The 13,285-nt window shown below is 52.7% G+C and overlaps 1 protein-coding gene across 1 annotated transcript in view; it reads left to right on the top strand.

Annotated features, from left to right (window-relative positions):
• Window positions 1-13,285, top strand: part of LOC134988777 (transient receptor potential cation channel subfamily M member 2-like) — a 448,705-nt gene that overhangs the window by 208,714 nt on the left and 226,706 nt on the right. Inside the window, exon 11 of the mRNA XM_063950574.1 lies at window positions 12,918-13,037. Coding sequence (XP_063806644.1) covers window positions 12,918-13,037 — 120 coding nt within the window. The remainder of the gene's footprint in view (window positions 1-12,917; window positions 13,038-13,285) is intronic.

A 13,285-nucleotide genomic window follows, 5' to 3' on the forward strand; every position in this document is an offset into this window, starting at 1 on the left:
ACTGACAGCAGAATGTAGAAGGGCAGTGGAGACTGCTGTATCCCCGCCCCCTTCTCTGATGCCAGCCAATCAGAGGAGACCAGGGCATATGCAATTATGCATATGCCGGGTCTCCTGACTGCCCACCGCTGCTGCCCTGGTGACTACTCACTGCTCTCCTTCCCCCGCCGCTGCTAAAATCTGACCCGACATATACATATGCCGGGTCACCTCCTCCATCCTGCCCTTGCTCAGCTGTTTGTCGGCTCGCTCCCACGTGTCCCGCCACCGCCGGAGGTCTCGTTTCCCCGGCGCAAGCGCAGATGACACCTGGAGGCAAGCGGGGACGACACTGCGCATGTGCAGAAAACCCCAGCCGCGGTATGAAGAGAAAAGACTGGAGAAGCTGGGATCGTGGAACAGCCGGATACCGCATCGCATCAGGGAACAGGTAAGTATTAATGAATTGAATTGGAAATATGAAAAAAACCCTGAAATAAGAATGCGATGTTTAGTGAAAAGTTAAACATAAACATCGCATTCTTACATGAATAGACCCCATAGGCACATACAGACATAGAGGAGCACATATGGACACATGGGGGGAGGGATTCAAAGGTTTGAAAAGTCAGTTGGGTGTCTGGGTGGGTGTTCTAATAGACAGGAAAAAACAGACACCCAACCGAGTTTTCAAACATGAATTCCCCGCATTGGGTCATGAACAGACACAGAGGAGCACATGAGCGCCAAATTCTAACTTGCCACTGGAATGACTATACACTCCTGGATGCCGCCCCACAGCACAACCCCACATCACTTACACCGTCACAGCACACAATAGGCCCTTCAACAATTTCAGCTCCAGGCCCATGTGGACCTTAATCTGGCACTGATCAGCCGGCACTAACAGCCTGCTGAACATATTCAGTACAACAATTATAGGAAAAGAGGGTAAATAAATATAAAGTAAGAGAAGCAAGAGAATACGTATGAGAGAGAGAGAGAGAGAGAGAGAGAGAGAGAGAGAGAGAGAGAAATGGAGCAGAAAATAGGTAGAAAACACAGAGTAACCAGTGAATAATAATACGGGACAGAATCACACTACTTATCAGTCCAACCATAAAACTGGAAAGAGGCAGAAAGTTCTAGGCTGAATTCCTACATCCCTAGCAGCACCACCCCTGACTCTATCACCACCAATCAAATCCAAACAGCACATACACAATGTTCCACCCCCAAAAGCCTTAACCCCTGACAAGCCGCAGTGATGCTTTGGCTGACATGCTAAAATGCCCAGTCCGGTGAGTTTATGCTGTTCTGGCACACATACTTTCCCCTCCCCCCCACACACAGGACTACAAATATTCACTTACACTCACACTGTCCCACACACACACTTAACACACACGCACACTGTACCGCACCCCCCCCCCTCCCAACAGTAAACTACTGCTACCGCCGTCTGTCTGCTCACCTGCCGCCTCCGAGGCCGCGCGCCTGCACTTCCGAGTGCGCGCACCTCTGCAATTACACACTGCTTGGGGGGGGGGAGTAGGGGGAGGCTCCGTTCTAGCTGCTGCTGCCTGTACATTGTGACAGGCACAGCAGCCGGGGCTGGGGAGCCAGGGAGAGCCCGCCGGCGGAAACCCTGTCGCATGGGGCGAGCGGGCCGTGCAGGTGGCGGTGGCGCCCCCCTCTGCTGGGGCTGCCGCGGCGCCCAGGGCACGTGCCCTGCTCGCCCCATGCTAGTTACGCCTCTGCTCCAAACCTTCAAGCGTTCCCTGAAAACTCACCTATTCAGGCAGCTTATCACATTCCAGACCCAACCACATAACTTTCATAGATTTTCTATCAAATTGCATCCACTCTGCACAGTCCACACACATCCTCACATGTCTTCTCATTCTTCACTTTCCCTTCCTCTCAACCCCGGTTCATCATTGCTGTGTGACCATATCATACAGCCCACCAAGAACATTTGCAATCTGGTGGACAACTCTGCAATAGATAGCACCTATCCTTGTGTACACATGCCTATTTCCCTATAGATTGTAAGCTTGTGAGCAGGGCCCTCCTACCTCTATGACTGTTTGTTATTACCCAGTTTGTCATATCATTGTGTCCAATTGTAAAGCGCAACGGAAACTGATAATAGTAATAATAATAATAATAATAATGAGATCTGTCTGCTGATGAATAATGTCTTTATAGACAGGTATATACAGTATTATTGCAGTGCAGAGGACATTATACAGACATACGTACATGACTCCAGTGATTACTGTGTGCTGCACTTATCAGGGATAGAACTGACTCATGTATCCACAACCTTGTTACCAGAAAAGGGAGTAACATTGCAGGCGGCCATAGACATGTGCATTATGTATGAGGTATACATAAGCTATTGCTGGAAGCCAGGGTGTGGGGCAGTAACCACCATGGACATTACAAGCCTGTGTGTATTGTGGAGGCTGCCATCCCTATGAGCCAGAGGCAGAACTACCATTGGTGCAGCAGGTGCATTGCAATGAGGCCCCCACAGACCAGCAATGAGTTATTCCCTGGTTCCCCCGCAGACCAGCAATGAGTTATTCCCTGGTTCCCCCGCAGACCAGCAATGAGTTATTCCCTGGTTCCCCGGCAGACCAGCAATGAGTTATTCCCTGGTTCCCCCGCAGACCAGCAATGAGTTATTCCCTGATTCCCCCGCAGACCAGCAATTAGTTATTCCCTGGTTCCCCCGCAGACCAGCAATGAGTTATTCCCTGGTTCCCTCGCAGACCAGCAATGAGTTATTCCCTGGTTCCCCGCAGACCAGCAATGAGTTATTCCCTGGTTCCTCCGCAGACCAGCAATGAGTTATCCCCTGGTTCCCCCGCAGACCAGCAATGAGTTATTCCCTGGTCACCTGCACACCAGCAATGAGTTATCCCCTGGTTCCCCCGCAGACCAGCAATGAGTTATTCCCTGGTTCCCCCGCAGACCAGCAATTAGTTATTCCCTGGTTCCCCCGCAGACCAGCAATGAGTAATTCCCTGGTTCCCCCGCAGACCAGCAATGAGTTATTCCCTGGTTCCCCCGCAGACCATCAATGAGTTATTCCCTGGTTCCCCGCAGACCAGCAATGAGTTATTCCCTGGTTCCCCCGCAGACCAGCAATGAGTTATTCCCTGGTTCCCACGCAGACCAGCAATGAGTTATTCCCTGGTTCCCACGCAGACCAGCAATGAGTTATTCCCTGGTTCCCCCGCAGACGAGCAATGAGTTATCCCCTGGTTCCCCCGCAGACCAGCAATGAGTTATTCCCTGGTCACCTGCAGACCAGCAATGAGTTATCCCCTGGTTCCCCCGCAGACCAGCAATGAGTTATTCCCTGGTTCCCCCGCAGACCAGCAATGAGTTATTCCCTGGTTTCGTGCAGACCAGCACTGAGTTATTCCCTGGTTCCCCCGCAGACCAGCAATGAGTTATTCCCTGGTTCCCACGCAGACCAGCAATGAGTTATTCCCTGGTTCCCACGCAGACCAGCAATGAGTTATTCCCTGGTTCCCCCGCAGACGAGCAATGAGTTATCCCCTGGTTCCCCCGCAGACCAGCAATGAGTTATTCCCTGGTCACCTGCAGACCAGCAATGAGTTATCCCCTGGTTCCCCCGCAGACCAGCAATGAGTTATTCCCTGGTTCCCCCGCAGACCAGCAATGAGTTATTCCCTGGTTTCGTGCAGACCAGCAATGAGTTATTCCCTGGTTCCCCCGCAGACCAGCAATGAGTTATTCCCTGGTTCCCCCGCAGACCAGCAATGAGTTATTCCCTGGTTCCCCCGCAGACCAGCAATGAGTTATTCCCTGGTTCCCCCGCAGACCAGCAATGAGTTATTCCCTTGTTCCCCCACAGACAAGCAATGAGTTATTCCCTGGTTCCCCCGCAGACCAGCAATGAGTTATTCCCTGGTTCCCTGCAGACCAGCAATGAGTTATTCCCTGGTTCCCCCGCAGACCAGCAATGAGTTATCCCCTGGTTCCCCCGCAGACCAGCAATTAGTTATTCCCTGGTTCCCCGCAGACCAGCAATGAGTAATTCGCTGGTTCCCCCGCAGACCAGCAATGAGTTCTTCCCTGGTTCCCCCGCAGACCAGCAATGAGTTATCCCCTGGTTCCCCCGCAGACCAGCAATGAGTTATTCCCTGGTTCCCCCGCAGACCAGCAATGAGTTATTCCCTGGTTCCCCCGCAGACCAGCAATGAGTTATTCCCTGGTTCCTCCGCAGACCAGCAATGAGTTATTCCCTGGTTCCCCGCAGACCAGCAATGAGTTATTCCCTGGTTCCCCCGCAGACCAGCAATGAGTTATTCCCTGGTTCCCCCGCAGACCAGCAATGAGTTATTTCCTGGTTCCCCCGCAGACCAGCAATGAGTTATTCCCTGGTTCCCCGCAGACCAGCAATGAGTTATTCCCTGGTTCCCCCGCAGACCAGCATTGAGTTATTCCCTGGTTCCCCCGCAGACCAGCAATGAGTTATTCCCTGGTTCCCCCGCAGACCAGCAATGAGTTATTCCCTGGTTCCCCCGCAGACCAGCAATGAGTTATTCCCTGGTTCCCCCGCAGACCAGCAATGAGTTATCCCCTGCTTCCCCCGCAGACCAGCAATGAGTTATTCCCTGGTTCCCCGCAGACCAGCAATGAGTAATTCCCTGGTTCCCCCGCAGACCAGCAATGAGTTATTCCCTGGTTCCCCCGCAGACCAGCAATGAGTTATCCCCTGGTTCCCCCGCAGACCAGCAATGAGTTATTCCCTGGTTCCCCCGCAGACCAGCAATGAGTTATCCCCTGCTTCCCCCGCAGACCAGCAATGAGTTATTCCCTGGTTCCCCGCAGACCAGCAATGAGTAATTCCCTGGTTCCCCCGCAGACCAGCAATGAGTTATTCCCTGGTTCCCCCGCAGACCAGCAATGAGTTATCCCCTGGTTCCCCCGCAGACCAGCAATGAGTTATTCCCTGGTTCCCTGCAGACCAGCAATGAGTTATTCCCTGGTCCCCTGCAGACCAGCAATGAGTTATTCCCTGGTTCCCCGCAGACCAGCAATGAGTTATTCCCTGGTTTCCCGCAGACCAGCAATGAGTTATCCCCTGGTTCCTCCGCAGACCAGCAATGAGTTATTCCCTGGTCCCCTGCAGACCAGCAATGAGTTATTCCCTAGTTCCCCACAGACCAGCAATGAGTTATTCCCTGGTCTCCTGCAGACCAGCAATGAGTTATTCCCTAGTTCCCCACAGACTAGTTTGAGCGATGTCAGATGAATGGCCCAGTGCAGAGAGCAGAGTGGGGCCCACTGCCTGAGGGAGCTGCCCCTTATCTTAAGTAGGTAGGGTTGTTCTTGTGTGTACTGGACTGATAGAGGAGTCCTGCCACCTATCAGTGCTGATGATCACAGCCACTTACTGAATCTACTGTAAGTAACAGACAGCTGCACATTATTTCTGACTTGTCTGTGACTTACCTGGAGCTCACACCCGGGGTAACTGGTGCTGTCAGAGTCTGTCTGACTGTGTGCCAAACCAAGGAACGCACAAGGGCCAGAGGACACTGTGTTCCTATCCCCACCAAGTTACTGTACATGCCCCCTGTTCTCCACACCACATGACATTGTGCTTGTATGCCTGTCACCCACTGCCTTTCCCTGTCACCCACAGCCTCCCCCTGCCTTATGCTGTCACCCTCTGCCTCACCTTGTCACCAACAGCCTCTCCCTGTCAGCCTCTGCCTCCCCTTGCCTTCTGTTGTCACCCTCTGCCTCACCTTGTCACCCACGGCCTCCCCCTGCCTTATGCTGTCACCCTCTGCCTTGCCTTGTTACCTATTGCCTCTCTCCTTATCACCCTCTGCCTCCCCTAGCCTTCTGTTTTCACCCTCTGCCTCTCCTTGTCACCCACTGCCATGTGGCATATTATATACTTGAGTTTGGGTGTAGGAGGAGGGCCCAAACTATATTTTTGCACCTTGGCCCACCAATCACAATTTCTGCCACTAATATGAGTGTAGCATATATCTCACATTTATCAAATGCTATAACACTTGTGGGAAGTTAAATCATTTTACAAAATGCAGAAAGTCCACATCCAAAACTAAACATAGACAATCAGATAGTCCACCACACAGGGATACCTGCACTACAGTCAGACAGTCTACCACACTGGGTTCCCTGCACTACAGTCAGACAGTCAACCACACAGTCAGACAGCACATCACACAGGGTTCCCTGCACTACAGTCAGAAAGTCCACCACACAGGGTTCCCTGCAATACAGTCAGACAGTCCACCACACAGGGTTCCCTGCAAAACAGTCAGACAGTCCACCATACAATCAGACAGTCCACCACACAGGGTTCCCTGCACAACAGTCAGGCAGTACACCACACTGGGTTCCCTGCACTACGGTCAGACAGCAGACCACACAGGGTTCCCTGCACTACAGTCAGACAGTCCACCACACAGGGTTTCCTGCACTACAGTCAGACAATCCACCACACAGGGTTCCCTACACTATGATCAGACAGTCCATCACACAGACTTTCCTGCACTACAGTCAGACAGTCGACCACACAGGGTTCCCTGCACTACAGTCATACAGTCCACCACACAGGGTTCCCTGCACTACGGTCAGACAGCACACCACACAGGGTTCCCTGCACTACAGTCAGACAGTCCTCCACACAGGGTTCCCTGCACTATGGTCAGTCAGTCCACCACACAGGGTTCCCTGCACTATGGTCAGACTGTCCACCACACAGGGTTTCCTGCACTACAACCAGACAGTCCACCAAAATGGTTCCCTACACTACAATCAGACAGTCCACCACACAGGGTTTCCTGCACTACAACCAGACAGTCCACCAAACAGGGTTTCCTGCACTACAATCAGACAGTCCACCACACAGTATCCCTGCACTACAGTCAGACAGACCACCACACAGGGTCCCTGCACTACAGTCAGACCGTCCACCACACAGGATTCCCTACACTACATTCAGACAGTCCACCACTCAGGGTTCGCTGCACTACAGTCAGACAGTCTACCACACAGGGTTCCCTGCACTATGGTCAGACTGTCCACCACACAGGGTTCCCTGCACTACGGTCAGACTGTCCACCACACAGGGTTTCCTGCACTACAACCAGACAGTCCACCAAAATGGTTCCCTACACTACAATCAGACAGTCCACCACACAGGGTTTCCTGCACTACAACCAGACAGTCCACCACACAGGGTTTCCTGCACTACAATCAGACAGTCCACCACACATGCTTCCCTACACTATAGTCAGACAGTCCACCACACAGGGTTCCCTGTGCTACAATCAGAGAGTCCAACACACAGGCTTTCCTGCACTACAGTCAGACAGTCCGCCACACAGGGTTCCCTGCACTACAGTCAGACAGTCCACCACACAGGGTTTCCTGCACTACAATCAGACAGTCCACCACACATGCTTCCCTACACTATAGTCAGACAGTCCACCACACAGGGTTCCCTGTGCTACAATCAGAGAGTCCAACACACAGGCTTTCCTGCACTACAGTCAGACAGTCCGCCACACAGGGTTCCCTGCACTACAGTCACAATCCACCACACAGGGTTCCCTGCACTACGGTCAGACAGCACACCACACAGGGTTCCCTACACTACAGTCAGACAGTCCACCTCACAGGGTTCCCTGCACTACAGTCAGACAGTCCACCTCACAGGGTTCCCTGCACTACAGTCAGACAGTCAACCACACAGTCAGACAGCACATCACACAGGGTTCCCTGCACTACAGTCAGAAAGTCCACCACACAGGGTTCCCTGCAATACAGTCAGACAGTCCACCACACAGGGTTCCCTGCAAAACAGTCAGACAGTCCACCATACAATCAGACAGTCCACCACACAGGGTTCCCTGCACAACAGTCAGGCAGTCCACCACACTGGGTTCCCTGCACTACGGTCAGACAGCAGACCACACAGGGTTCCCTGCACTACAGTCAGACAGTCCACCACACAGGGTTTCCTGCACTACAGTCAGACAATCCACCACACAGGGTTCCCTACACTATGATCAGACAGTCCATCACACAGGCTTTCCTGCACTACAGTCAGACAGTCGACCACACAGGGTTCCCTGCACTACAGTCATACAGTCCACCACACAGGGTTCCCTGCACTACGGTCAGACAGCACACCACACAGGGTTCCCTGCACTACAGTCAGACACTCCCCCACACAGGGTTCCCTGCACTATGGTCAGTCAGTCCACCACACAGGGTTCCCTGCACTATGGTCAGACTGTCCACCACACAGGGTTTCCTGCACTGCAACCAGACAGTCCACCAAAATGGTTCCCTACACTACAATCAGACAGTCCACCACACAGGGTTTCCTGCACTACAACCAGACAGTCCACCAAACAGGGTTTCCTGCACTACAATCAGACAGTCCACCACACAGTATCCCTGCACTACAGTCAGACAGACCACCACACAGGGTCCCTGCACTACAGTCAGACCGTCCACCACACAGGATTCCCTACACTACATTTAGACAGTCCACCACTCAGGGTTCGCTGCACTACAGTCAGACAGTCTACCACACAGGGTTCCCTGCACTATGGTCAGACTGTCCACCACACAGGGTTCCCTGCACTACGGTCAGACTGTCCACCACACAGGGTTTCCTGCACTACAACCAGACAGTCCACCAAAATGGTTCCCTACACTACAATCAGACAGTCCACCACACAGGGTTTCCTGCACTACAACCAGACAGTCCACCACACAGGGTTTCCTGCACTACAATCAGACAGTCCACCACACATGCTTCCCTACACTATAGTCAGACAGTCCACCTCACAGGGTTCCCTGTGCTACAATCAGAGAGTCCAACACACAGGCTTTCCTGCACTACAGTCAGACAGTCCGCCACACAGGGTTCCCTGCACTACAGTCACAATCCACCACACAGGGTTCCCTGCACTACGGTCAGACAGCACACCACACAGGGTTCCCTACACTACAGTCAGACAGTCCACCTCACAGGGTTCCCTGCACTACAGTCAGACAGTCCACCTCACAGGGTTCCCTGCACTACAGTCAGACAGTCCCCCACACAGGGTTCCCTGCACTATGGTCAGTCAGTCCACCACACAGGGTTTCCTGCACTACAACCAGACAGTCCACCACACAGGGTTTCCTGCACTACAATCAGACAGTCCACCACACAGTATCCCTGCACTACCATCAGACAGTCTACCACACAGGGTCCCTGCACTATGGTCAGACTGTCCACCACACAGGGTTCCCTGCACTACGGTCAGACAGTCCACCACACAGGGTTTCCTGCACTACAATCAGACAGTCCACCACACAGTATCCCTGCACTACCGTCAGACAGTCTACCACACAGGGTCCCTGCACTATGGTCAGACTGTCCACCACTCAGGGTTCCCTGCACTACAGTCAGACTGTCCACCACACAGGGTCCCTGCACTACAGTCAGACAGTCCACCACACAGGGTTTCCTGCACTACACCCAGACAGTCCACAACACAGGGTTTCCTGCACTACAATCAGACAGTCCACCACACAGTATCCCTGCACTACCATCAGACAGTCTACCACACAGGGTCCCTGCACTATGGTCAGACTGTCCACCACACAGGGTTCCCTGCACTACGGTCAGACAGTCCACCACACAGGGTTTCCTGCACTACAATCAGACAGTCCACCACACAGTATCCCTGCACTACCGTCAGACAGTCTACCACACAGGGTCCCTGCACTATGGTCAGACTGTCCACCACTCAGGGTTCCCTGCACTACAGTCAGACTGTCCACCACACAGGGTCCCTGCACTACAGTCAGACAGTCCACCACACAGGGTTTCCTGCACTACACCCAGACAGTCCACAACACAGGGTTTCCTGCACTACAATCAGACAGTCCACCACACAGTTTCCCTGCACTACAGTCAGACAGTCTACCACACAGGGTCCCTGCACTACAATCAGACAGTCCACCACACATGGTTCCCTGCACTACAGTCATACAGTCCACCACATAGGGTTCCCTGCACTACAGTCAGACAGTCCATCACACAGGATTCCCTGCACTATGGTCAGTCAGTCCACCACACAGGGTTCCCTGCACTACAGTCAGACAGTCCACCACTCAGTCAGACAGTGCACCACACAGGGATCCATGCACTACAGTCAGACAATCCACCACACAGAGTTCCCTGCACTACAGTCAGACAGTCCACCACACAGGGTTTCCTGCACTGCAGTCAGACAGTCCACCACACATGGTTCCCTACACTATGACCAGACAGTCCATCACGCAGGGTTTCCTGCACTACAATCAGACAGTCCACCACACAGGGTCCCTGCACTACAATCAGACAGTCCACCACACAGGGTTTCCTGCACTACAGTCAGACAGTCCACCACACATGGTTCCCTACACTTTGATCAGACATTCCATCACACAGGGTCCCTGCACAACAGTTATTCAGTCCACCACACAGGGTCCCTGCACTACAATCAGACAGTCCACCACACAGGGTTCCCTGAACTACAATCAGACAGTCCACAGGTTTCCCTGCACTACAGTCAGACAGTCCACCATACAGTGTTCCCTGCACTACAGTCAGACGGCCCATTACACAGGGTTCCCTGCACTACAGTCAGACTGTCAATCACACAAGGTTCGTGCACTACAGTTAGACAGTGCACCACACAGGGCCCCTGCACTACAGTCAGACAGTCCACCACACAGGGGTCCATGCACTACAGTCAGACAATCCACCACACAGAGTTCCCTGCACTACAGTCAGACATTCCACCACACAGGGTTCTCTGCACTACAGTAAGTCAGTCCACCACACATGGTTCCCTGCACTTTATACAGTCCACCACACAGAGTTCCCTGCACTACAATCAGACAGTCCAGCACACAGGGTTCCGTGCACTTTCACACAGTCCACCAAATAGGGTTCCCTGCACTACAGTCAGACAGTCCACCACACAAGGTTACCTGCACTATAGTTAGACAGTCCACCACACAGGCTTTCCAGCACTACAACCAGACAGTCCACCACACATGCTTCCCTACACTATAGTCAGACAGTCCACCACACAGGGTTCCCTGTGGTACAATCAGAGAGTCCAACACACAGGCTTTCCTGCACTACAGTCAGACAGTCCACCACACAGGGTTCCCTGCTCTACAGTCACAATCCACCACACAGGGTTTCCTGCACTACGGTCAGACAGCACACCACACAGGGTTCCCTACATTACAGTCAGACAGTCCACCTCACAGGGTTCCCTGCACTACAGTAAGACAGTCCCCCACACAGGGTTCCCTGCACTACGGTCAGACAGCACACCACACAGGGTTCCCTACATTACAGTCAGACAGTCCACCACACAGGGTTCCCTGTACTACCGTAAGTAGGTTCACTACACAGGGTTCCCTGCAGTATGATTAGACAGCCCACCACACAGGGTTCCCTACACTACAGTAAGTCAGTTCACCATACAAAGATTGACTGCACTTCAGACAGTCCACCACACAGAGTCCCTGCACTACAGTCAGACCGTCCACCACACAGGGTTCCCTACACTACATTCAGACAGTCCACCACACAGGGTTCCCTGCACTACAGTCAGACAGTCCACCACACAGGATTCCCTGCACTACGGTCAGACAGTCCACCACACAGGGTTTCCTGCACTACAAGCAGACAGTCCACCAAAAGGGTTCCCTACACTACAATCAGACAGTCCACCACACAGGGATTCCTGCACTACAACCAGACAGTCCACCAAAAGGGTTCCCTACACTACAACCAGACAGTCCACCAAACAGGGTTCCCTGCACTACAGTCAGACAGTCCACCACAAAGTGTCCCTGCACTACAGTCAGACAGTCCACCACACAGGGTCCCTGCACTACAATCAGACAGTCCACCACACAGGGTCCCTGCACTACAGTCAGACAGTCCACCACACAGGGTTCCCTGCACTACAGTCAGACAGTCCATCACACAGGATTCCCTGCACTACAGTCGAACAGTCCATTACACAGATTTCCCTGCACTACAGTCAGACTGTCCATTACACAGGGTCCCTTCACTACAGTCAGATAGTCCACCACACAAAGTTCTCTACACTACAGTCAGACATTCCACCACACAGGGTTCCCTGCACTACAGTCAGACAGTCCGTCACACAGGGCCCCTGCCCTACAGTCAGACAGTTCACCACACAGGGTCCCTGCACTACAGTCAGACAGTCCATCACACAGGGTCACTGCACTACAGTCAGACAGTCCACCACACAGGGTCCCTGCACTACAGTCAGACAGTCCACCACACAGGGTCCCTGTAGTAGTCAGACAGTCCACCACACAGGGTTCCCTGCACTACAGTCAGACAGTCCACCACACAGGGTTCCCTGCACTACAGTCAGACAGTCCACCACACAGGGTTCCCTGCACTACAGTCAGACAGTCCACCACACAGGGTTCCCTGCACTACAGTCAGACAGTCCATCACACAGGGTTCCCTGCACTACAGTCAGACAGTCCACCACACAGGGTCCTTGCACTACAGTCAGACAGTCCACCACACAAGGTAAATGCTATTGAGTTCTTGTCAGATGTATACCACCCACTGGGTACCATTATGAAGATGCCTGATGGTGATGCAATGGGGTGTTGTGTACAAATGAGGTCAGGAGCTCCACGTGGTTGATGCCCTCTCCCACACTTTCCTTCCTCATACCGCATCTACTGAGGGGTGATGGAGATTTCTATGCCGTGGAGCTGTACATTGAGTGCGGAATGTTTACAGTGTAGCCAATCACAGTGCTGGTAATGTCATCTGTTTTTTTTTAAAGAACAAGAGCTGGAAATTCTGTATCCTGTACCGCGGAGACGCAATGTGAGCAAGAAGCTATGGGTGTGCGATGCGACCAGAAGAATGTCATGTGCAGTAATATGGGATCTGCGCTCTGTAGGTAAGGAATGACACACACAGCCCTATATACCCATTATCAGTATAATGTTGACAATGCTAAATTCCTTTGTCGTATAAACAACCCTTTATGAAGCTAAGAACACTGTACGCTGTTTACTTAAGAAGTACCGTAATGGTACGCTGTTGGCGTAACGATCGCTCGGCCGTAGGCGAGACGCTCAAGCGTCACGTTCGCTCGCGGCCCAGCGATCACAGGACACGTTATTGGTTATGTCTAGGGTAATGATT

The sequence above is a fragment of the Pseudophryne corroboree genome, chromosome 2, assembly GCF_028390025.1.
Source record: "Pseudophryne corroboree isolate aPseCor3 chromosome 2, aPseCor3.hap2, whole genome shotgun sequence".
NCBI lineage: Eukaryota > Metazoa > Chordata > Amphibia > Anura > Myobatrachidae > Pseudophryne > Pseudophryne corroboree.